Source organism: Drosophila willistoni, chromosome 3R, assembly GCF_018902025.1.
Source record: "Drosophila willistoni isolate 14030-0811.24 chromosome 3R, UCI_dwil_1.1, whole genome shotgun sequence".
NCBI lineage: Eukaryota > Metazoa > Arthropoda > Insecta > Diptera > Drosophilidae > Drosophila > Drosophila willistoni.
In genome coordinates, this window is record NC_061086.1 from 30,747,764 (window position 1) to 30,772,718 (window position 24,955).

General features: G+C 37.2%; 8 protein-coding genes across 8 annotated transcripts; 3 read left to right on the forward strand and 5 right to left on the reverse strand.

The window, feature by feature from the left end:
- Nucleotides 1-1,736: 1,736 nt before the first annotated feature.
- Nucleotides 1,737-2,860, reverse strand: LOC6649421 (protein ABHD11). Its single transcript, XM_002072059.3, has one exon. The coding sequence runs from the start codon at nucleotides 2,744-2,746 to the stop codon at nucleotides 1,820-1,822; it is 927 nt and encodes a 308-aa protein (XP_002072095.1). The 5' UTR covers nucleotides 2,747-2,860; the 3' UTR covers nucleotides 1,737-1,819.
- A 10,898-nt stretch (nucleotides 2,861-13,758) lies between these two features.
- Nucleotides 13,759-14,890, forward strand: LOC6653623. Its single transcript, XM_002075921.4, has 6 exons — nucleotides 13,759-13,941; nucleotides 14,093-14,211; nucleotides 14,271-14,431; nucleotides 14,486-14,585; nucleotides 14,645-14,695; nucleotides 14,758-14,890. The coding sequence occupies exons 2-6, from the start codon at nucleotides 14,098-14,100 to the stop codon at nucleotides 14,839-14,841; spliced, it is 510 nt and encodes a 169-aa protein (XP_002075957.2). The 5' UTR covers nucleotides 13,759-13,941; nucleotides 14,093-14,097; the 3' UTR covers nucleotides 14,842-14,890.
- Nucleotides 14,891-15,068: 178 nt separating this feature from the next.
- LOC6649516 (inhibitor of growth protein 1) lies at nucleotides 15,069-17,600 on the reverse strand. Its single transcript, XM_002072061.4, has 3 exons — nucleotides 17,366-17,600; nucleotides 16,348-17,300; nucleotides 15,069-16,284 (listed from the first exon to the last, which is right to left on the reverse strand). The coding sequence occupies exons 1-3, from the start codon at nucleotides 17,505-17,507 to the stop codon at nucleotides 16,078-16,080; spliced, it is 1,302 nt and encodes a 433-aa protein (XP_002072097.1). The 5' UTR covers nucleotides 17,508-17,600; the 3' UTR covers nucleotides 15,069-16,077.
- Nucleotides 17,601-17,839: 239 nt separating this feature from the next.
- Nucleotides 17,840-18,881, forward strand: LOC6649517. The gene is made up of 3 exons (XM_002072062.4): nucleotides 17,840-18,101; nucleotides 18,231-18,333; nucleotides 18,408-18,881. The coding sequence occupies exons 1-3, from the start codon at nucleotides 17,970-17,972 to the stop codon at nucleotides 18,800-18,802; spliced, it is 630 nt and encodes a 209-aa protein (XP_002072098.2). The 5' UTR covers nucleotides 17,840-17,969; the 3' UTR covers nucleotides 18,803-18,881.
- LOC6649518 (dimethyladenosine transferase 2, mitochondrial) lies at nucleotides 18,879-20,446 on the reverse strand. The gene is made up of 4 exons (XM_002072063.3): nucleotides 19,912-20,446; nucleotides 19,710-19,849; nucleotides 19,335-19,651; nucleotides 18,879-19,275 (listed from the first exon to the last, which is right to left on the reverse strand). The coding sequence occupies exons 1-4, from the start codon at nucleotides 20,375-20,377 to the stop codon at nucleotides 18,879-18,881; spliced, it is 1,320 nt and encodes a 439-aa protein (XP_002072099.1). The 5' UTR covers nucleotides 20,378-20,446.
- A 54-nt stretch (nucleotides 20,447-20,500) lies between these two features.
- Nucleotides 20,501-21,454, forward strand: LOC6649519 (protein NDUFAF4 homolog). Its single transcript, XM_002072064.4, has 4 exons — nucleotides 20,501-20,739; nucleotides 20,831-20,922; nucleotides 20,999-21,236; nucleotides 21,313-21,454. Exons 1-4 carry the CDS (start codon nucleotides 20,595-20,597, stop codon nucleotides 21,429-21,431), a joined length of 594 nt encoding a protein of 197 aa, XP_002072100.1. The 5' UTR covers nucleotides 20,501-20,594; the 3' UTR covers nucleotides 21,432-21,454.
- On the reverse strand, nucleotides 21,451-22,789 carry LOC6649520 (WD repeat-containing protein 61). Its single transcript, XM_002072065.4, has 5 exons — nucleotides 22,707-22,789; nucleotides 22,357-22,651; nucleotides 22,061-22,299; nucleotides 21,817-22,004; nucleotides 21,451-21,759 (listed from the first exon to the last, which is right to left on the reverse strand). Exons 1-5 carry the CDS (start codon nucleotides 22,707-22,709, stop codon nucleotides 21,486-21,488), a joined length of 999 nt encoding a protein of 332 aa, XP_002072101.2. The 5' UTR covers nucleotides 22,710-22,789; the 3' UTR covers nucleotides 21,451-21,485.
- A 398-nt stretch (nucleotides 22,790-23,187) lies between these two features.
- LOC6649521 (histone RNA hairpin-binding protein) lies at nucleotides 23,188-24,408 on the reverse strand. The gene is made up of 2 exons (XM_002072066.4): nucleotides 24,118-24,408; nucleotides 23,188-24,061 (listed from the first exon to the last, which is right to left on the reverse strand). The coding sequence occupies exons 1-2, from the start codon at nucleotides 24,274-24,276 to the stop codon at nucleotides 23,396-23,398; spliced, it is 825 nt and encodes a 274-aa protein (XP_002072102.1). The 5' UTR covers nucleotides 24,277-24,408; the 3' UTR covers nucleotides 23,188-23,395.
- Between the last annotated feature and the right edge of the window lie 547 nt (nucleotides 24,409-24,955).

The window sequence follows — 24,955 nt, forward strand, 5'->3', positions numbered from 1 at the left end:
CATTTATTGCATATTTAAAAGTACCTAACTTGAAAATACAGTAACTAAGAATAAATTGGATTGAAAAATATTGAATGTAGTGGTTCTGGAATTTGGTTTGAAACATATTTTACTTATCTTAAGAGGTAGTAAATAATCCCAAAGCTACTATATTCAATACATTTCAATCCAATTTTTAATTAATTTGCTATACTGACACAGATATTGAATGTCTTTATATCGATATCGTCGGTAAAAAGAATCTGGTTAATTATTAATTGCTTGTTCATCTTCTGCTAATGACTTTAGCGACTTCAAAAGGGATTCTTACAGGAAGCCCATAGATTAGTGTGACTTGTCGGTTATCTAGATTGCCGAAATTTGGCAAATTGGGTATTATCCTTGTCAGTATATTTCTTGAAATAACATTTAAATCTGCAATATTTATAGAATCTTGACTATTTTGGTAATTCGTCTGCTTTAACTATGATTATAAGCTTCCTGCAGTTAAAAATCTATCAATAAAATTACTTATAATCAAATGTGGAAATTTTTAGACAAGAAGTTTTATTCTTTAACCTTTTTGGGCCATAATACATAGTGAAAACTTGCAAAAATTTAGTGACTTTTCATCTGATTATATGTAAATAAATCAGGACAAGAACTTGAAGCATTCAGTATTCAGATAGTATATATTAATTAGTAGACTTAATTAGCGCTGCTTAACAACTCTGACTATAAAACTTATTCCTTTAATACTAATATAATTAAATATAAAACTTGAGCATGCAAAATATTTTTTAAGATCTCACACATTTGTGTTCAGTTCATTGCTTTTTTTATAAGAATAAATATACAAACATATAAGCATTTATTTATTAAATAATTGTAATTAATTGCATGCTTAAGAATCATTTCGAATAATTTTCACCTATTTCTATTCCAACTGTGTTCATGGCTGCCTTCATGATTGATTTTTGTATTATAATTCGTATTTGGTATCTCATATTTGAGGTATCCATGTTGTGCTTCAGGCATTTTGTTTCTATTTATATGTATAATTAAGACGATAATAATGATGATGTGAATCTATTTAAGTCTATTAATTATTTACTTATGACACTTGTGTATTTGTCATTGAGATAATTTACCTTCAAGTTGTAAGCAGAGAGACAAAATCATGCCCTATGTCGATATGTAATTGTAGGGAAATCTCAATGGTTTATTTTTGAAATGGAACTACGGGTTTTATTTATAGTGTTGGCCGCATTCGCAATCGCATAGTTTGAGTTGGCTGTGTGTAAATGAACTCTGCAAATGGATTGAGAAGAAAGAAGTAAATGTGATTCATTTAGTATAACTAAATTTACACTAAGCTTAAGCTTTTCTTTTAAACATATGTATGTACTGTAGGTTTGTATTTATGTTTCGCCTTCCTGTTTCAACGCATGCCATGACCACCATGATCAAGACCATGTCCAACTCTCTTGCTACTTGGTCCGCTTGGCTTGTCACTAAATCTGGTTAGCTGTTTCAATTTTTTCTTCGTTTTCCTCTTGGCCTTTTTTTTTGTTCGAGCCAAGCATTGTCTTTGTCGTATTTTGTTACCATCTTTTGTTTAAGGCTGCTGCTTGAGTTTTTCTTACCAAATTGTTTAGCTTTTTTCACTTTTCTTCTATTAATTGATGTCTAACAAACATTAAACTGTGTGTAGTTGGGGAGGAGGAGGAGGAGATAGAGAGGATAGTCACATCATGTAACATGTCGCACAAGCCGATCCTAGTTTTTATTTTACATAACATAACAACAAGTGACCAGGGAGACAAGTGTGAGAGCAATTTCAATTATTCAGCTGTGGCTGCTTCTTGTCCATAAAATGCAATACCAATTCAAGGAAACCCTTCGGATCTTCATGGTGGAGAGCATGATTGGCATTTAGCCATTCCAATTGGGTATTGGGAAACCATTTTTGTATATCTTTCATGTTGGATTTTTTGAAAAATTTCGATTTTTTACCAGCTATGAATAGAATTGGCCCTGTGTAGGGTGGCAAAATAAGCAAGTCATCACGAAAACGACTAAAATCAATCCAATTATTATGCACTGCCTTCACATTGGCGGGCATATAGAATTCTCCGGTAGACTTATGTTTACGCAGATTTCTCAATACAATTTTGGCACCTTCTGGGTCATTGTTATTGTGTTTATGTAACTCTTGCATTAGCATTTCCCTGGCCTCCGAATGACTTAGATGACGAGGTAATTTCACCTTTAGTAAGGCATCGAAAATGGCATTGATTAAATGAAAATGTGTTGGCACACCAAACGGTGAGATATCCACAATGATGGCTCTTTCCACCAGCTCGGGATGCTTGAGAGCCAACATCATCATACAACGCCCACCCATGCTATGGCCCAGAGCACAGATCTTTGCCAATCTATGGGTTTTCATAAACTCCACCATGTCCACTACCATGGCCTTGGTGGAATGTAGATCTGTGTACGGACTATCGCCATGATTTCGGGCATCCACCGAGAAGACTCGACGTCCCGTTTGATATGCCAATTGCTGGCTAATACTACGCCAATTATCCTTAACGCCCAGGACTCCGTGCATTATGACAAACGGTGGACTGACATCAGGATCATCATCGGGTTGCTGTTTCGTCGTGTGCAGACGAAAGGCCAAATTAACCGGCTCGATTACTTGTGTATATTGGCGCTGTTGTTGCATCAGTCGACGAGTGACATGTCGCATTAGAGGCATAGCTTTTCCTGATCCCCTAAAGCATTTCCTTTCCTAATCACCAGATCTTTATGTGTAGCAAAAAATCTTATTGGCATCTATCTCTCTGTCTATTAACAATCACAGAAAAATGGAAAATATGTTTGAACAAAAAAAGCAGAATAAATAAAATATGTATTACAATTTAACATTTAACCAAAAGCCATTCACACTCACAAAATTCCCCAAACACACATCTGTCGCCAAAATATCAGGCCGAAAATATCTTGAAGAAAAATTGAAATAAAAAAAAAATAAAACAAGAAAACGCAACACAGATTTCAGTTACGCCTCGTGGACTGAACGAAAAAAGAACATTTTCTTAAAGACAATTGCATTCTCGAATATATACGGACGATATATAAGTATAATTTAAGCATGAGCGTAGTATACATAAAGAAGGGGAATACCTAGGCAATAAGTTAGACCATGGCCATTAAAGAGAGATCTTTTAACCCTTTCAGGACCGTATAGACATGAGTAAACCAACTACGTATCCTGCTCGGCCCTAGACAAAGTGTTGCCTTTGGACCACTCTGATCGTGAAATGGTTAAAGATGTTTACTAAGCTTTGATATAAACGTAATATATCCTAGGTTATATATATAGAATTGTAGGATAAACACAGACACACAGAAAGATATAAGTACATAGATGTAACTTTTGGAGGATATAATTGATCAGTTTAGGTTGTTAACAGAGAGGGTTAAAACTGTTTTGAATAGGAAATATTTCCAAATTACCCTCAATAAATTCGCTAACTACGCCCATGAACAAAACACTCAAAAATGCGTTCAGTGAAGGTTTAAAAATATTCACATTTTCTGTTTAAATTCAAATTGTTTTGCTTTTTTTTGGTATCTTGTCACAGTAATGATATAGGAATGCAACTCCATCACTATAATATACTATATATAATATAGTATATTTGTATGTACATACGTATGTCTAAGTGACATGTTGAATTGCTTATCTAAAGCCATCTTATCAACGCAGCAGCCACACACAAATATCAGAGTTACAGTTACACTTGTATATACAATATCATCCAGCCACCATGGCCAGTAATTTGCCATTGTTTTTCCCCCTCATCTAATGATAATTAAAAGTATACAAGGTCGAAAGAAAAAGAATCTCCAGTTGCAGCTATTTCTAAGTACAACTTAGATTGTAAATATCCCATGTTTGTCTAGATGTTGCCCCTTCAACGAATGGGTTTTCTCCAAATATGTTCTAAGAAAATACAAATTAAATATTGACCACAAGTGAATATAGAAAAGTATTAACTTCTACTTTTATCAGGAAAACAATCTAACTAAAGTTGAACAATATAGACTTTAGATAATTTGTTAAACTTATTTTTGGTTAATTCCTTTGTTTTGCAATTCCTTAGAAATTGTTGTTAGATCTGCTCTCTTTTTTGTTTTATACTTGATGTTTAATAAATATTTTGACTCTTTGCGCTTGACTTACTACTTATTTGATTATGAAATACTTTGATAAAAAGCCTCAGATAAAACGTTTGTATGTGGGTACCTTCATTTAAAAGTCAAAACTCATACACACAACAAGTAAAGAACGAAATAAGGCAAAAATACGTCAGCATAATTAAATATCAACCTAAAAAGAGGAAAGTCAAATGGCTAGACGACTAGAATATACCCTACATTAGAGCACCTATTATATGAAATGGTAAACCAAAGTCAAGGGTAAACCCATAGGCATTTTGTATGACTATTGCTCATAAATAAACAGAAACAAAAACAAAACGAAAAGAAATTCAATTAAAATTATACTCAAAATCAAATCTATAGACAACCATTAAAAAGCCATAAAAGTTTTGACATGTTGCGAACATTTTGCTGTCAGCTGCAGAAGCGTCTTCTGGCCAACCAACGGCGACGATTGTTGCTGCTGTGCCTGCTGGTTGCTGGATCTGTTGGCCTTCTTATAACAACAATAATGACAATTAAGCCTGACAACGACAACGCGTTATGCTTCACGCTGACTCTGACTATGCCTATGCAGATAGCCCCTATATATATATATATATATATATGGTTTGTATGACAGCGGCAACGGTGGTAACACCTATTTTTAAACTATTTTATAGGCTGCCTTATGTCTGTGCCATTTTGACTGACAAGTGACAGCAGAGAGCTCCATGCGCTGCTCCATGCGCTGTTCCTGCAGATGGATGCAAAATACAAAAAAATACTTCTTTGTTATGGCCTTTATGATTAATCTGCACAGCGTTTCAACGGCATATCAGCAACACCTACTTCGTCTCCCATTCCAACCCAACCCATCCCAACCCATCCCATCCCATAGATGCATCCAAAGCGTCCATAACAAACCAACTCATACCATCATCATCATCATCATCATCTCAGCACTTCTTTCTTTCATACCCATAAGCTTTCAAGCGTCACTCAGCATTTCAGGCATTTTTCACAATTTGGCTTGAGAAGGTTCTGAAAAATTGAAATTGAGAGAGAAAGAGAAGGTGTGTGTGTGTGAGGGGTTCAACTGAACTTTACCTCCACATGGTCATGGTATTTGCCATTTATTAAATGCAATAACAAATATTTAACCAAAAAATAAAATAGCTAATAACTAACTGTATTGCCAATTTATGACGCCTTAGCTAAGGTAATAATTTCATTTGGTTTGAGAAAAGTGCATTAAAGTTTTATTTTCATCGCATTAATTTTTGTGTTATTTACAATTTCCTTACAACTTTCACATTTTTGACTTTTTCTTCAAGGATCTTAACAATCTTTACTTGAACTTAACATGCATTTTCGTGGTATTTAACCTAATTATTTTGATGGAAATTATATTTAATTTAGTCTTGAATTAAATTGGGTTATTCAAATATTTAACTGTTGCCCTTAATATACGAATCTTTTTTGAATCTAGTTGTTATTGAGCTTATTTTCTGATCATAAATATCTCCTAAGTTGGGAGAGAATGTTACACTAGCCACAACTGCTCTCGATGACTCCTGATTTTAATCACTTTGGATGACATTTAGAGTCATGTTTTCAGATTTCAACAGTAATTTTTAAGTCAATTCTTAAGTAAGAACTACACTTATTATTATTGAAGGTGATTTCTGTTATAAACAATCATCCAAATGTTTGGTGAAATGTCCAAATTGTTTATTAAATAAATAAATCTGTACATGTAATGATATCCTATCATGACCTTCTCTTTTTCTTAATCTTGACAAAGACCTTTATTTTTATCAAATATAATAATTAATTTTTCAGGATGATCAACTGGATTCAAGGACCTTGATCTTTTTTTCTCAATATTGGAAAGTTAGAATCCCATTTTTATTGTTTTTAAACTTTTACTTTTCAAGAACTTTAACACTCAAAGTGTTATCTTGCTAATGAGGGCACTTTCATTGGCAAATAGACTACTAATGAGCCAATAATTTCCATTACAACCACTTGGTGTAACTCACACACGCACACACACACACACACACACGCACAAACACATATGAATGGATCAAACCAAATGCAAATTGTTCTATATCTGTTTAAGTATCGAATGAAATTTTATATATGAGTTCAAGTGCAGCTTGACTTGGATAAACAATAGCCACATGAGAACTAAACAAAGTGCAATACAAAATAGAATACTATATATGTATATATATATATAGTGAAGTACAGTGATATAATAAGAGACAGGTGGTTGAGCTGTCTCTCTCTCTCTTTCTAAAGATTAATATTATATAATCTTCAAAGAAATGGCTAAAATTGATGTCTTGATTTGATTAATTTCCTAAATATTATTACATAACTTTGTTTAATGAAAAACACACGCACATTCAGACTTACACACAGACATTTGACATAGACCATGAAATATGGGCGAATAGACCACGCCCCTTAGCCCCTCTCTCTCTATCTCCCTCTTATAATCAAACTGAAACCACAAAACAGAAAACACCTCGAGGCAAAAGGCGGATCGCTTACCGCACGCTTCGCCAAGTTGCCAAGTTGCCGCTGGCGTTAGAATTGTTGTTGTTGTTGTTGTTGTTAGAATTGTTAGATAGATAAGTGAGAGCGTAAGACCAGATGCATTTTGGTGATAGAAACTAAGCAGATGTTCGCCCCAAGAGCAAGTTGCATCTGGACATGATCGGTGGGCATGATTTGTGGTCCGAGTTCAGTTCATCAGTCATTTAAACGCGATCTTCAAGTGCGACTCTGGGTCGAACGTTTCACTTTTGATTTTCGATTTTTTTTTGTCTGTTTTGGGGGCGCTGCACACTTCACTTCGGTGTGCCTACTTTCACGACCTATCTGTAAGTTGACCCCAAAGTTCAAATGAATGTTGGAGGAGCTGTGGCGGACGGGCTCCGAGATCCCCGAATGAATGCACAACATTCAATTAGTACATATTAAATTTGTTTGCCTGATGTTGTTGCTGTTGTTGTTGTTGTTGGTTTCTCTTTCTTTTTTTTTTCTTCTTAGCCTTTGTTGATGTTGCTGTTGTTATTGCATTTTTTCATTTTTGTTTTTTTTTTTTTTTTTGGACAGTTGAACAATGAAGCGGAACTTAAGTCGATTTAAGTTTTTATGAGCTGTATTTTTTTTTTTTTTTTGGTTTTTTGTATCTTTTGCCTTGTATCAGCAGCGTTTAGCAATGAGCAGACAGCGATAAATTGTATTATGAAAGTGCAACAGGAAGAAACTCCAAAGTCAAGTCAAAGTTGAGAAGAAAACTGGCACACACTCACACACACACACACACAAGCATTATCTGCTATAGATTGCTTTGATTTTTTATTTATTGAACAATTTGTTATAAAAAAAAACGAAAAGGAACAACAAAAAATTAAATCGTATTGAAATATAAATGAAAGGAACCTTTTTTTTTTGGAAATTGTTTTTGAAGGGCTGCAAAATGTATTAAAAATTGAATGTGAATGTTGACAAAAATTAAAGTTAGTATTTAATTTTGAAAGCTTCTTTTAAAATTTGAAGTATACATAGATATTCCAAGAAGTGTTCTTTGTTAAACCGTGAGTTATATGTTCTTAAAAGTATGGAATAAGTTTAGAAACATTCGGACAAAATATGTTATATAACTATCGAAGATTGCCTATTTTGCCATGTTGTCGTTCTCGATTTAAGAATAAAGACTAGGACTAATAGAGTGACTTTACTTTTCTCTAGATTATATACTATTTCTACTATTTCGGAACATGATTTCTTTGTTGGTGTTTTGAAAATATCTCATGCTTTTAGGAAACCAACATTTGGACTGAAATAATAACAGATTTAAAAGACTACTTACTCACTTAATTAGTGGACTAAAAAAAGTTAGAGGTTTTTAAGAATGATACAATGAAAATTGGAGAAATACAAATGGAAAGCTAATAAGCATTCTAACACTTCTAATTCTGATTCTTTTGGTCCCATCATAAATATTTTATAGATAGGTTTGGAAAACTTGCTAAATGGCCAGGTTTATGCCATTTTAAGCTTATTTTATTGATCTGATTTCCTTCTACAGCTTTCAAATCACTTTAGCTTATAGTAGTATACCTGTTTTCCTTTACATTTAAAGTTTTCCTCATTTGTATTTTGTTTATTTTTGTGGGATTTTTCAATTGCATAACCCAGATTATAGCATTTGAACATTTGCTTTGATTTACATATTTAAATTGGGTAAAAGTCCGCTTTTGTGTGTTTTTTTAGTAGGGTAGTGCGGGAATCATCTCATCGAGAGATCGATTGTCATTTCCCAACTTAAATGTGTGTGTTTTTCTTTCTACTGAGTTTCATTAGCTTTTGCCTGCAGATGGATTGCATTTTGGTGTGGGCGTGGCCGGTAACTAACTACTGACGAGGTCGTGAGTATCACTCAAATTGCTTTGCCATATTCATCATCATCATCATCATCAGCCTATGTAGCGGGAGGAACGAAGAGGGGAATTGCTGAGGCAGTTGTATTTTCTTTCTTTCTTTCTTTCATTTTCATTTTTGTTTTGTTTTTAATTTATCCGTTTTGGGGCGTGTCTGGGGGAGTCTTCTTGGCAGACAAGTCGGTTGCACCACATAGTGTGCATGTATGTAGGTAATGATCCAATATGAAGTCACAACTTTCTCACTTGAACGAAATTTTGCCAATTCCCCCACCCCCACCCCTCCCGAAAACCCCGACGTGTGTACATTTGTAGAAGAACTCCGCGCCAGCCGAAGAGGGCAGTTTAAGTTAAGCCTTTACTTAAGCCTTACTAAGCCATTACTTTTTTAAAGTAATGACTTTAAAAGCAATCTTTGGACTAAAACTTTCAAGTCTCTTCGCCTTAAATGCCCGCACTTGGACATTTGCAATCAAATAAAAACCCAGAGAGAAAATGAAATCCAAATACAAAGAATTGGACAGGACTAAAATTACTAAACAAACCTAAACTAACTTTAGATATCTCTTAAATTTGTTTGATATCGAAGTCTTTTGGTTATTTCACTTCCATAATATCTTCTATTTCCTTGGATATATACAATTCTTATATAACTATGTATGTCATCTTAGCATTTTATAAACTATACTTTATTTAATTCAGTTAGAACATCGCAATTTTCGGAAATTCTTAAGGGTAAAAACCACTTTCAAAAATTTAATTAGTAGTGAACATTTTTAATTAGAATTTTCAGAAAGAAGTAATATTTTTTTAGAGCTTGCTTTATCGTTTATGGTATATTGCAATAATTTCAATTCAATCTGCTCCGACTTTTCACTTCTATTCAATGCTTAAGTTTATCAAGTCAAATTTAAAAATAAATTCAAATTAACTTTCCACTTTAGTTGTAAATGATTGAATTGAACCAAAAACCTTATGTGCTAATGGTTAAAAACAAATTGGAAAATTGTAAGTTAAGAAAGTTAGTTTATCTATAAGATAGTTTTACCTCGTTTCTTCTAGCCCACTTGAGTCACATAACCGAATTTTATCCTAGGGTATACAGTTATTTGCAGAGAAAAAAAAAAACTTTGGGGGAAAAAAATAAACGTAAACAAACAGCAAACGTTTTTTGCGCAATCCCCACAAATCTGATAAGCAGTTAGAGAGCATTAGAGTAACACACACACACACACACACACACAGAGAGAGAGAGAGACACATAGACAAAGACAGAGACATACATTGACTGCATCAGCATCCAAGCATCCAATCCGAATCCCAGCCAGCATCAGTTCAGCATCAGCATAAAGTCAGAGTCAGAGTCAAGTCGAAATATCCGAACTGGCCCGACCGGGCCTCACTTTTTTCTTATTTTTTTTTTTTGAGTGTTGCACACTGCCCCACCGCCAGCACCAGCAACAGCTCCACCACCTCAGAGCTCTCTGACTGAGCTTAGAGTCTGTGTGTGTCTGTCTGTTTGTCTGTCTGTCTTTCGCGTCTCCCATTGATGCTTGAGTGCTGCACTCCACCCTGCCTGCCACCGCCATCTGTCTCCACTGCCGCCCCTCCCGCTTCAAGTCCAATAGTCGCGACGTAACATGCAACATTACATGCCTATAATTTGTTTTTTCACACAGCAGGACGTTTTCACTCCATAAGACATCAGAAAGAGGTCTTAAATGGTCACATTACTGCCATTTCCAACAGCGTTCAAATGGCAGGCCAAAGCCAAAGCCAGTGCCAGTGCCAGGCGTAGGCAACGGAACAACGACGACGACGACGACGACGACTACGACGAAACGACATAGTCCAAGATATTTTTGTTGTCTTTTTTTTTTTTTCTTCATTTTTTGTGTGTGATTCTTCTTAAACAATTTTTGTTAGTGTGTGTTTGTTTTTGGCCAAGATTTATTCAAGCCAATGCAATAAGAGAGGAAACATCGTTTACTGTTATTTAATATAGTCATTATTTAGTTAGTTAGAAACTTGTCCCAGGATCCTACAGATGGGCACAATCAATGCCCGCGTCTCTATATGCAAAATGTAAAAGTTATTGCCTACAAATAAATCAACGTTTTGAAACTGTGAACTGTCATTTGTCTAAGCTTCGATACTCTTCCCGCATATTAAAGTTTTTTTCTTTTTTCTTTTCTTTTTTTTCCTTCTTTTTTTTTTGGCTACTAATTGAGTAATCTTTGCGGTTCCAAGACTTACAACTGATTGCTTAAGTTTGCTTCACTGCATCAGTGATCGAATGATGCGTAAATGCAGCAGGGGAGGGGGGAAACTCAGGCATATTATCATCATCTGCCATTGGGATTAGCACATCGAAATTGTGCAGGAATTAAGTCTTTAGAAGAAGTTAAAAATAACATTTATAGCTAAATATCTGCAAGTGGCATGCAGGGAGAGTGCAACAGATAGAGAGAGAGAGAAGGAGAGAGAGAGAGACTAAGATTAACCCAAGTCTGATAAAAACAAAGGTGCACAAATGCAAAGTGACTTTAACTTGACTCAGCTTTGATCTGTTCTCCTCAGTACTTGGGTCTTAGAAAGGCACAATTGTATTCAGTATTTGGTGCATTTAAGTTATACCCTTTCCAAGAGGTTTATGTGCACTCAAAACGAAGTTATTTGTGATATTGTAGCCCATAAATCTTTTCTTAGACAGCTTTTCCTGTTCAAGCAAAGGATACAGAGCAAAAAGAAAGAAATGTTCCGAAAATGTTGTAAAATATTTAAAATTTAGATATATATTTGTATATTCAACTAAATTAATACAATTTTCGAGTTGAAGACCATTTCTGCTATTTGGCCTGATTACGATAATAAAGGATTATAAATTAATTACTTGAAAAATAATGTCCTTAGTAAGTTTTTTGTTAATAGTACGCCTAATTATTGCATGGATACTAAATGAATAATATATTTGTGGAATTTGAAATATTATAAGATAGGAACATCCAATAGGAATAGGAACTTGCCAATAAAAAGGCGTTAAGATTCTAAGATTTGTTGAATAATTCAAAACTTTCAAACATTCAAAAACAATCTATTCGTGTTGTGATTTCGATTTATCTGCTATTAATGTAATTTTATATAGTCACAAACAAAAAAGTGGCTAAGGCGCCAAAAATAAAGACATGAATGTTGAAAATTTTTAAAAACGAACGGTTGAAAACCATTTGTTTGCTTGCCAGGTTTGTCTTATAACCAAATTAAATGTGTAAATATTGCAATTAAATTGCAATAATTCACTGACACACAAAAGCCTATCTACAAAGATACAATTGTATCTGCTTGTGGGTTTTGCAAGGGCATTGCCAACTATGGCGCCGAACTTAACACATATGTATGCAGTTTTTGTGTTGTGCTTTTTTATTATTATTTCTTTTCGCCAACTACCAGCTACCAGATGCAATTGTTCAATTGTGCTGACGACAACAATTTCGTGGCTATTGTTTGGCCCACACCACCATCAAAAGAAAAACAGGGGAAAAAGCAAAAAGCCAAGTCCAACTCAATTGGTCGCACGCCACTTTGGGGCAAACATAAACATTATTTGCATATGAATATAAAGTGTCCTTTTTCACCGGCCATTAAAAGTATCTGTGTGTGTGTGTGGAACAGCAGCAGCAGCAACAACAATAATAATATAATAATAATAATAACAATAATAATACCATAAGCAATAAGACTGCTGCCCACACTCGACCAACTCGGCAGGGCAATGCGCTGCGAGGTAAGAGAGGAAGAGAGAATAAAAACAACAACAACAGCGAAAGAAGAAAAAAAAAAAGTATCTTCAAAATACACTTATGCTGTCTTTTTATGGCATATCTTTTACTTATTTGCCCGCACTTAAGTATCTTTGGCGCTCGTTGGCAAGCCGCATTTTTTTCCCCTCTTTTTCTTTCTTCTTACTTTTTGGTTGTGTTTTGTTTTGGTAGGTTATTTTTTTCTCCTTTTTTTTTTTTGGTTTTTTGTAAATGAAATGAAATCGAAATATGGGTCGTCGGCGCGCGGTCTGAGTGTCCAAAAAAAAAAAGTGCCTCAGAGATGAGAGCCAGAGCCAATGTCCCATGATGATCACTTTTGCCTCCGCACTTTTGCCACAGACAAACAGACGGACAGACAGACAATCGGACAAACAGACATCAGGCAGCAGAGCAATGAGCGATGAACTCAAAACACACTTCCACTTCCACCGCACCACATTATTGGCAACTAAGAGATCCTCAGCATCCACCAGCAACAGCAAAAAAAAAAAGATTGGAGAGCAATATTATTGGCACGAATTATTAACCTTTATTTTTTATCTTTGGGGTGCACTTTAGGCCCACATGCCATTTTTGAATCAGTTCAATTGAAACAGAAAAAAATCAAAAGAAATTGAAGCTGACCAGAATTGTCCATATGTACATATGTAAATGATTTCCACAAAAAATATATACATACATATATATCCAACATATTCAGATGGTAAGTAGGTTAAATCATAAATAATGCTCTACCATACTCGATCACGACCTTGTGTACATTAATTCGGGGGGTTATACATGTTTCTTTTACTTTGCGTTTTTTTTTTTGATTTTCGGCTTTTTGTGTTTTATCTTTGTAATTAAAATTTAAAAGTTCAAAGTTAACACCTTGTTTAAGAAGACGAAAGAAAAAAAACACAATAACAGCAAAGATTCACAATTATCAATTTAAATTTGAAATTCACTCAAAAACATAACAGTTTCTTTTTCGTACTTTTTGTTACCGGCAGTTACAATTCGTTTTTTCTTTTCGATCCGCACACACCTCTGAACACGGCCAAGCTTAATTGTAACTGTAAATGATTGCCTTTCTCGCCGTAAATTTTTGCCTTCTCGCCGTAAATGAAGATCGCCAAACAGCAGCCAACCGGCCCCCAATTAAATATAAAATATTGTAAATATAAAATGTTTTCTCTCAGTGCAGAATTTGTCGCCGTAACTTTTGGCCCACTCGCCTTAACTTTTTTCGATAGTTATCGATAATTACTTTAAATTACAGTGCTGCCAGTGTGGGAGAGAAACTTGAAAAGGGGTGGCAGCGCCACTTCACTTCGCCGAGCGAATTGGCAGTTGATGTGGAGCGAAGCAAAAAGAGTTGAGCGAGTTTGTTTATAAAATTTGTAAATAATTATTATTTATCAAAAGTGCCTTCAATTAATAAATAGTGAAATAAAGAACTGTTTAAATTGCACAACAAGTTGGTAAGTTGAAATACTAATCAATTTAATTGGACTATTCGAGATCGGTGAACTTCTTCATCAATTAGACACTTTTGGGCGTTGCCTCTAATTTGTAATACAAATAATAAACATTTGACTTTAATGGTAAATTAACCTTTTTACACACTTGTAGAAACCATGGTTGTATTGAGCTCTTGTTGGTCCCCAATTATATGGTCAAACAATGTGCGAACTGGAAGCTACGCTGTGGCCGCCTATACGGCTGCGCTCTCCGTGGTCATGATCACATTGGTAAGCATGAAATCAATCGATACCCAGTTGAATTGTCATTCCAAGTGTTTTTATTTCAGATTTCCTATATGCTAGCTGGTGGCGAATCGGGTCAATTATATTCGCCATTATTTGAGACGGATATACGAACCTCCATGCCCATAGCTGGAGGATTCTTTATAATCTACTTTGCCTTAATTATCGTATCTTCATATCTGGTTTACTATGGCATAAAGATTAAGTAAGTTACTTGTTATTTTGGTCAAGTTTCAATATTAATGTTAATATGTTTCAGTACACGAGGCTGGCTTTTACCTTGGCTTTTCTTGATTGGCCTGGCCATAGCATTTCAATTTTGTTGGAGCTTGTGGCTAATTGGTGGCTATTACATATACGTAAGTAGAATGGTTTCTTCTTTGTTTAAATGACTACCATTTCTTTATTTTTAATGCAGTTGGAGCAGACATTTTCGGCGCTTTTGAACTTTGTCTGGGTGGCCTACAATGTAAGTATTCCATGAAAACTTTGTTATTCAAAAACTAATAGTGTTTTGTGATTCCTTTATAGATTTATTGCTGGCTAGTTGTATTCTCGCAATATCAAATCTTTTTGGCTTTACAGAATCCAAACATTGAACTCTTGATGCCATAATAATGAAATAGTAATTCCAAATTAAAATGCTTTTGGCATTTCTCGAATACTTGACACCGTCCACAGGTAGTTTTAGAATTTTTATCAACTGACTAATTTAAAAATTAAATTGCTCGAATATTTTTAAAATCAAAAACATATTTTATATATTGAATCTTTGACACCGTCCACAGGTAGTTTTAGAATCTTTATCAACTGATTAATTTAAAAATTAAATTGCTCGAATATTTTTAAAATCAAAAACATATTTAATATATTGAATCTTTGACACCGTCCACACGTAGTTTTATGCTTGTAATAATTTAGATACGTATATACAAAATGCATTCCATAGCCGCCTTTTTTATACCATATAAAAATAATTTATAGACATTTTACAAATGCAAGTTTTATACACAACCATTGTAATACGAAAACTTTATATAAAAATACATATTTTAATGTATACAATTTTGATCGAGTGTTTATCTTAAACAGAAACTAAAAAACTAAACTAATGATTTATGTGGGACTGCTAAACTGTTTGATCTACTTTAAAATGTTCATGGATTACATCATATCGTGGATTAATTCTTCTATACATAAAAAGATACAATTGTTAAATAATAAAACTTAAATTCAATAATTTAAAAATGCTTCCAATGAAAGCGGAATGCTATAATAAAGAATATACAATCTTAGATAAAATGTTGCTTAAAATTTTTTGATTCCAGTACACAAGTGTATAATTTACAATTTTATGTTAACAAAAGATTCAATCTAGAATCACAATTATCGATCCGATTGAAAGATAATGCCAGATTTACAAGTGAAAATATCAACGTTTATTATCGTATATTAAATTACAGTGTACGAGAATTAAGAATTGCATATATATAATCATTTATGTGTAAAGAAGAAAGTTATACATTTTGTACAGAAAATTGAAATTAAAAGTAAAAAAGATAAAACCTATGAAGCCACTGAAGCCAAAAAAACCGGTGTGACTACAATCCGCGCTAAATGAAAAAGCTTAAGCTCAAATAGAATAAAAGGGATGAGAAAGCGGATGTTGTTAAATCTAATGCGGAGTGGAAGATAACGTATGGGTGGGACTTGAAATCACTACATTATACAATATGGTTAAATCTTAGGATCAAATAATTTACAAATCGCTACATCTGCCTGGTGTTTGACACTCAAAAAAGTTTGTTTAAAACCGTGACGAGTTTGCATTTATATATGGGGCAATATTCTTTAGGTTTTCTCCTCCTTCTCTTTGTTGTATCGTTCCAGTTCCTTGAGGAATTGGGCTTTCGGTTTCATCACATTTGGACGCTCGCCTCGGCAGTTCGGACAGAACCATTTACCTTTGGGCTTGAGGACCAGCGAGACACAGGAGAAGTGGAACCACTCAATGGGACACAAATCATTGTCGCACAGAATCATTTCGCCGAAGGATATCTGCAAAGAGAACCCGAATCTATTGAAATTGTCCACACTTTTGGGATTAATTGATGAATTTACCTGATTGCAGACACAATATGTAGGCTCATCGGGATCAATGGGTTCGGGAGGCGGCGTCTCCTCGCGGGCATTAGCTGTTGTATTTATTGTGCCAGCACCGCCGCGAACCTTTCGTTTCTTTTTCTTGCCAGAATTGTTGCCACCAGCGCCCCCTCCACCTCCGCCGCCACCACCATTTCCTCCTCCATTGCCCGTGCCAGATGACCCACTTGCCAAGCCGGTAACCGACTGCAGATTGCCTTTTCGTTGGCTACTACTACCCGCTGAGAGAGAGTTCTTGCGTTCGCTGTTCCCGCCATTTCCACTGCCGCCGGCCTCGTTGGCTGAATTGGATTCGTTACCGCCAATTTCCAGGGAGCTGCCATTGTTGACAAGGCTCTCGTTTCGCCGCCGTGACCGTTTGCTGCCCGTCCGCTGAAGTTCACTACCACCGGCACTTCCATTGCCGTTGGAACCATTGCCCCCACCATTACTAACGTGGCTGGAACGCTCTGAATTCGGTGTTGAACCACCGCCATTGCCAGAGATGCCGCCTCCCAGTCCTGTTCCGCTCCCCGCGGAACCATAGCCGCTCACTAAGCCGTAATCTTTGCCTCCATAGTTGACGTTATTGCTTCCATGGCCATTGAGGCCAGCAACTCCAGAGTTTGCCTGATCCCTCATGGGACTCTGTAGCCTCTGTAACTTAGATGAAGGCCCATCCTCCAGCTGACCAAAACGCTCCCTATCCTCTTTCAAGTCGAGATTGTGTTGATCTGTGTCCAGCTGCCGCAACTTGCCATCAATAATCTCCTGCATATAATTTACAATCTGCATTTTTTCATCGCCAAGCTCCTGTGCCTGTATCAGGCTCTGGTGCATACGTGACATGCTCCGTGACCGCCGATTCATATCCGTAGAGTTCTGCAGTGACAAATAGAGGTCATAATAGTGGTCCACATCGCGAATAAGCCCTAAGCAAAATCAAAATGTTGTAGTAATTAGTTTTATCCCAGTAGTTAGAGCTCCAAATTCTCACCTCGATACTGGACATCAATGTCCCGGATACGTGACAATTGGCGCTGCACGTCGTCCGGCAGATTCTCCACAGAATCTATGTAATTGTCCACATAAGTGGCCGAATTGATGGCCTCCGATTCGGATGCAATTGGATTTATCATTATTGTGGACAGATCAGCATCGAAATCAATATATCCAATTTCTCCGTTCAATTTTTTTTGTATGGCGTTGCAACTGTACTGTGTATTTGTGTGTATGTGTATGTATGTATGTAACTTTAAGATTTTGATTCATATTTTTCTGGTCACACTACGATTTATCGGAGCAAATGTCAACTTGTTATCGTTATCGGTGCTATCGCAGCGAAGTTATCGACATTATCGGAGCAACGTTGTCGGCGTTATCGGAGCAAATGTCGATTTGTTATCGTATCTATCGATAATAGCGGCAGACCCATCACCCGCGCGCCCTCCATCCGATATTTGATCATGTAAACATCGGCCAGAGAGAGAGAGTAAAATTGCCGAGGGCGAACGAATAATAAATTATTAATAATCTGGAAAGCATTCGAGCTGTTTTGCATACGGATTAATTGATTTTTAATTAACTGATTGTGAGTGAAAATGATAAAACTACGCTTATTGCTGCTGTCAATATTTTTGATCTTGATCATTGGCCTTGATGACCGGATGTCCAAGGCTCAAATAGCTTTTGTGGAGGACGCGGATATTGATAAGAAGAAAGCTAATTTGGCGGTGAGTAGAACTTAAAAATGTATATGTACATATTTTATTTATTTAACAATACGGCCTTCTCTCAAAATTGATAAGAATAACGCTCTCCCGTTTAAAAATTTTCAATCTCTGTCTCTCTTTCCTGCGCAGGGCCGCAAGCCGCTGTATTCCCCCGCCCGCTGTCCCAAGTATCAGCTTTTATATCCCGGTGATCAACAAAATCAAAATGATTGGATTTGCGATTGCGCACCAGGTAAGATAGTTTTGTTGATGACATAATTACATTGGGGGACTTACCCTAAAAAACCTGTTTTTATCTACATATAGCTGCACTGTATCACCCGGAAACTGATGGGTGTTATCCTGCATACAGACAAGGACCCTGCGAGACTGGTCAAATATTGGTCCTCTATAAGGAAAAGGTCATACCAGAGTGTGTAACCAATCCTTGCCACAAGGATGGCATGTTCATGATACGCGAGACTTGCTATGAATTTGGCAATAACAAGCACGCAGAAAATCCCTGCCCCTACAAAGAGTTCACCTATGTGCTAGGAGTTAATCCGCAAACCTTGATGGTCGACTGTGTCAAATTGTCACCGCAACTGGAAACTCGCTTTGGCATGGAATCGGCGGCCCAGGCTCCTGCTGACTATTATATTGACTTGGCTGAAAAGTGTTCTCGCGGCAGTCGTCTTTCTGCCCAAGGACGCTGTCCATAAGGATCAAACAGGATCGAATTTTATGTTTCAAGAGATTTTATATATGTACCTAACAATAACTACAAAATATTTACAATTACTTAACTTTGGGCGGCATTTCATCGATTTCATCTACAGAGTCATGACTTATATCATCTTCTTCATTCAAATTAATGCTGTCATCGAGACTCTGCTCATCGTTGACGGTTTCCAGTTTGAGTAAAGCGTTTTCTAACGATGCGAGAAACGAACTCTCCTGATACTCTGGCCACTGACGAAACTGTGTGAAAAGTGTCAGCACTTGACTAGGTCTAAGATCACCAAATTGTGTATAGATATTGATGCCAGGGTAATAATCCCTTGTGCTAATATTAGTGCTTTGCCTAGAATATGGCGGTAATTTCTTAACAGACTCATCTGGGTAAGTGGGCGTAATAGATTCGGATGCATATTGATTGATGATCAATCGTGGTCCACAGCCGGGCACCCATTTTCTGCAAAAATAATTAATATTACTTTGCTACTTCATAAATTGGTTTTTCTATAAACTCACTCCACATTGGGTATAATGCGATTACGACGACTGACAAAATTCTGTTTAATAAAGAACCACAGGGCGGTTAAATCATCAGGAGGACACAATTCATGAAGATTTCGTCTTGGCACAAATTTCACCAAATACAAGTATTCCGGATTGATTGATCGCACTTTACCCAATTTACTGCTTTTGCCAACATTATAATCCGCCTGATGGGGTAAAAAGTGTTCGCGAGGCACTTTGGCAATGAAACGATGCTCGAAAAGGATTTGGAAAAGTACGCTAGTGGACCGATACAGTAAATAACCAATATCATTCTGGCAAGTCAAGTGCTAAAATACAAAAGATAAAAAAACTGACGATAATTTATTTTAGAAAAGTATAACTTACTATGTAAATTGGTGGAGGCACGGCTAGAATCATCTCACAACGTCCTAAATTATAAAGACTTGTCTGGAAGATGATTGAATTGATCAGATGTTTAAAGAATGTATATGAACCGACGGCGCCAAACACCAGCATATTGGCATCTGAAAAGGGATTTAAAACTTATTCAATCTCTCTATTAATTCTACTACCTAAAGGCACTTACCTTCACCAAAGGCTCTTTGGGGTACATCATTTAAAAGCTCTGCCACCCGTGACCCATTATCCATCTTGTCCATATAGGCCAATTTCCAAAGCGTCACAAAATCGGCATGGTGCACTTTAACCCGCTCCGGATACAAAGCGTGAAGTTCGTGCAGACGAGGCATAAAATGTTCCATGCTCTCCAACAAGATGATTTTACGAAATTGCTTCTCTCGATCTAACAAATGCCGAGTGAAGTGACCGACTCCTGGATTTAGTTCCATTATAGTGTCGCATTTTGACTCACGCACATGAGGATCTATGCAGGAGTCTATCTCTTTGGCAATTTCAGCATTGGCTACATACATATGAGATGGTATCTTTTGCTTCTTGCTAAGCAATTTCTCTGGAAACTCCGAACTATAGCGTTCCACCACTTGGCGCCTGGTCCGCACCCGAACGCTATAAAATCGGCGTAATATCAACATTTTTCGAAGCCAAAGGAAATTTTTAAATTTGTTTACATAGAACAGGTGTTTAGTTAGTGAGCTGCCAACTTTACTAAATAGTTTCGTTTGTCTGGTAGCTCCACACATCATATGTATTTTGCGAATGGTCTGGCAGCTCTGCAAATCACCTGCTGTTATCAGTTTTAAATCAAAATAAAAAGATATATTTTGTATAATTAGTCAATTGAAAGTAAATATGGGACAAGTGTCTTCCATGGTGGCACGTAGAGTCAATCGATTCAATGCCGAAAACCGGGCACATCGTGTACTGGAACGAGAGAAACCCACACCGGCTCCCAAATTTGAGTCCAATCTGCGCGACATGGATCGAACTCTTGAATGTAAGTCCTAGGAATAATAAAACATTCATATGGATGCTATTTATTGTTTGGAGCCGCAAAAGTAATACATTTTGCCGTTTTTCATCCACAGTGGATCCAAAATTCGTGGACAAATTAAATACAAAAGACGCCAGCTTGGACACACGGTTGAAAGATGTTTATGTAACCTCGCAGGATCGATTCGTAAGTATCAACTAGTTAGACATATGTATATATACATTTTGTATATGCTTGTTTTACATATATCTGTTCTAACCAGATCCAACGCGTACAAGATCGTCACGCCCAAGAAGCAAAAGATAGTGAACGACCGCTACCGGCAGAGCGTCAAACTCCTTCAGATTTTGAATTTGGTTATCTCGAACCCAGTCGCATCTCAGTTGGTCGTTGCACCCTGCGACAGGCTCTCCAGTTCATAAACGATCATCAAGTCGAAGCTGAAAAATGGCCAATCAAAAGGATAGCCGATGAGTTTAAGCTCAAAGAGTCGCACGTGGGTGAGTAAAGGCATGAGGATTTCTTTAACTTTTGAAGATCAGCTTTTACTGAGTACGAACCATTTTCAATCATTAGGTGACATCTTACGCTACTTCAAGACATTTAATGTCTATATACCTGATCATAAATACCAGGACCGATTACTGACCCAGTCGCAGCAGAAGATCATCTCGGAGCCATCAAGTGATAAATAAAGTAATTATCGATGAAATGTCAAGTTTGTTTTGTAAATTTTTATTCCGTTGCGATCATACAATGGCATTCGGTGGACAATAGTAAATATTCAGAGATTTATCCTCGGATGCGGAAATGACCTTGTCATTGCCCAGGCTGTAGCGCACACCCCACACCTGATCGGAATGTTCATTGAAAGTGTGCAAGCATTTGCGTTCGGATGTATCCCATATTTTAACACTGCGATCACTGGATGAGCTGGCAAAATGCTTTCCATCCTCCGAGAAAGAGACGCACAAAACCCAAGAAGCATGACCCGATAATGTTCCCACGACATCTGAGTGCGCGCTGAAATAGAGAATATGTTAGACATTTGTCTCCTGCTTGGTAGAGTTTCACTCTTACACATCGTAAAGCTTCATATGGCCATCATCGGAGCCGGTGAGCAACATTTGTGAGTTTGGAGAGAAGCACAGACTGCGCACAGGCATGGCATGACCCTCCAAAGTCTGAGCTACTTTACCGGCAGCCACATCGAATATGGTAATTATGCCATCTATAGCTCCGCTGGCCACGTATTTACCATCAGGACTCTAAATGTAATGGCTCGGTTAGAAACTAGTTATATGTAGATGTCTAGTATACGTACATAAGCTATGCTTAGAGTGTATTTTCCATTTTGGGCATCCAGAACCTGTTCGGCTTTGCCCGTTTCTACACTGTACATGGATATTTTGCCATCATTTAGGCCAGAGATCACATATTTATTGCAGGGTGAAAATCCTACAGTCCACAAGTCAACTGGGCCAAAGGTAAGCATATGTTTCTTATCACCCGTCCGGGCATCCCACAGGCACATGCTCGAGTCCAAGGAACTGCTCGCGATGGCTATAATGATCGATGACGGCATTAATATTAGATAAAGTTTACTTCATCTCTACTTACTCTCTCCATCCGAGCTCACTGCCACAGAAACTACACCAAGTGAATGACCCTTAAGCTTGTGCCTTAGTTTTACTGTATTATCATCTGCTAGATCCCATACCTTTACCAGATCATCCAAACCTCCAGTCACAATAAAATCCCTTGGCTTTGGCTCTTTCTTATCGAAGTCAAAAGGATTCTCTTCCTCGGGTTCGGCACTTTCGTCTTGATTATCTGCCGGCTTCGGATCGCGTCCCCAAGCGCATGACCACAACGCATTATCGTGAGCGTTTTCCTCTTTGTGCAGCAGGGAGAACTATTTTGTTAAACACTGTTAGGATTAATTAATACCAATTAAATTGACGACTTACCATTATAAAGAATTAAAAACTTTAGCAATCCGGAGGTTGTTTTTGTCCCTTTTGGAGATGTTGCCAGAGTTTAACAAATCCCAATACACGGATTTTCAACACTGTTACTTCAGTGTTGCCAATTTACCAAAGGCGGGAAAAGTTAGGAACAGCAGTTAGCGGGATTTTAAACATCTGTCTGTCTGACATTAATTTTAGGAAACAAATCCATTTTATATAATTAAATGCACATTAATTGTTTTTTTTTTAAAGACTTTTGGGAAAAGGTATTGGAAAAGTGGTTTTTAAATGCTACACACAGTTAAGGAAACGATTTCATAGAACGCTCAATATGGAGCGAACGCTTGGACATTCCAAACAGTGGACATGACTGTAGCATCTTAGTTCCTTAAGAAACCATACATAGTATACATACATAGAAAGGTAATTACTGTCCTTTTGACAGTTTTCTTTAAAGAAAACCCTCAGGTAGAAAAAACGATTCAAGATAAAGACGTCGCCATTTTATTCAACAAAACACAAGTGGTAACAATTCGATATGCAATATGTAGAAAATTTTAAGTCGCTTATTCGTTTGCATGATTGCTAAATATATGTTTGTACAATGCAATTTATATTTAAATGCCCTCCCCAAAAAGACCCCCTTTGTCTCTCTTTTCATTGCCAGAAACAACACGGAATTCAGAATCCTAGTCTGAGTCCGAGTCGGAATTATCATTGTCTTCACCTCGTTTTCCAGTGGCAGTTGGCGGATCATAGTAATGCAAACTCTTGCGCCAGATTTTAACCAACCCATCGAAGGCTCGACGGCTGTACTTGCCATGTTTATTGGGAGTGCGCGGATGATCGCGTGTCCGTTGGGGTCTTGGTACCATTTCCAGATATCTCTCGTAGGCGGCAGTATTTTTGCCATAGTCGATCTGCTTCTGACGCCGGCTCAAGATAGCAGGATCGCTTTCAACATACGAGGATGACGACGAGGTGGATGAGGTGTAGCTGTTGTGACGCAAACGTTTCTCCTCTTTGTGGGCCTTGAAATGATTATGATGACGCCGTGGGCGGGCGTCTGCCGGGCCATTTGTCTGTTCATCGGCTTGATTAGAACTCGAGCAGCTGCTGTTGGGGCTATTCGAGCGGCTGTTATCCTCATCATGACTGGGTGGCGTCTGCGAGTGACGACGCTTGATAGGTGTCTTAATTTTCTCATCCTTGACTAGGCGATCGAATTTCACTTCATTCGCGTCGTCCAGGAACTCAAAGTTAATCTTGCGCTCTACTTTTATCTCCTGCTTTATATCTGTGATGAACTTCTGCTCTGGATTGCTGGCACAGCTGCTATTCAGGGAAGTGGAGGTCTACAAGAGACTTGGAGTTAGAATTTATAGTTAGAAAATACGAATTCTGAACCTACCTCATCGCTATGGCCCAGCTCTGCTCGCACCTCTTGTGCCCAGGTTCGTGTCAGGGGCTTTGTGTCCATCGAAATTGTCGATGAGGCAGATGAGTTCGGACTGCCAGAGCATTTTATTGGTGTGTTATCCACAGACATTAGTTGATCTTCGCAGAGCATGTTAGGCACAATATTTTATAAATGCAATCACGATTGCAATTCACTCTACAAGTTATGCTTATTTTGATTTATTCCGAAGCCGAAAACAGAGTGCGCAACCTTCGCGCGTTTTTATTAGTTGTCGATCAAACAAAACAGGTTCGGGCAACTGGTTGCAAGGGGACTCGCAACTCGATGGAAGCATCCAACATGCAACAAAAGAGCGCAGTTCATGCAAAAGAGTCCCAAATTTCGAACAAAAGAGTAAAATTCGTGAAAAATAGTACCAACATCAGGTAAAGGAGTCAAACTCCGACCATGGAGTCGAGCAAAAGAGTCGAACTCGAGCAAAGGAGTCAGACTCCGACCATTCAGTCGAGCAAAAGAGTCAGACTCCGACCATCGAGTCGAACATGCAACAAAAGAGTACGTCCGTCAACCAAAAGAGAACGACAAGAGATAGAAAGAGCACAAACGTCTCTCGCTAGAGCTGGGAAATCCATCGATGGCTCCATCGATAGTATCGATGGAATTTATAAAGTGCGATAGATCGATGTAAATTTTTCGATGGCGATGTATCGAACTTGATTTGTGCGTGGTCACGTATGTAAGTATTTTACCCTGATAGTTTATTATCCAGATTTTGATTCAAAGTCTTCAGAAATAATATAAATGGTGTATATACAGTCAAGAAACAAAG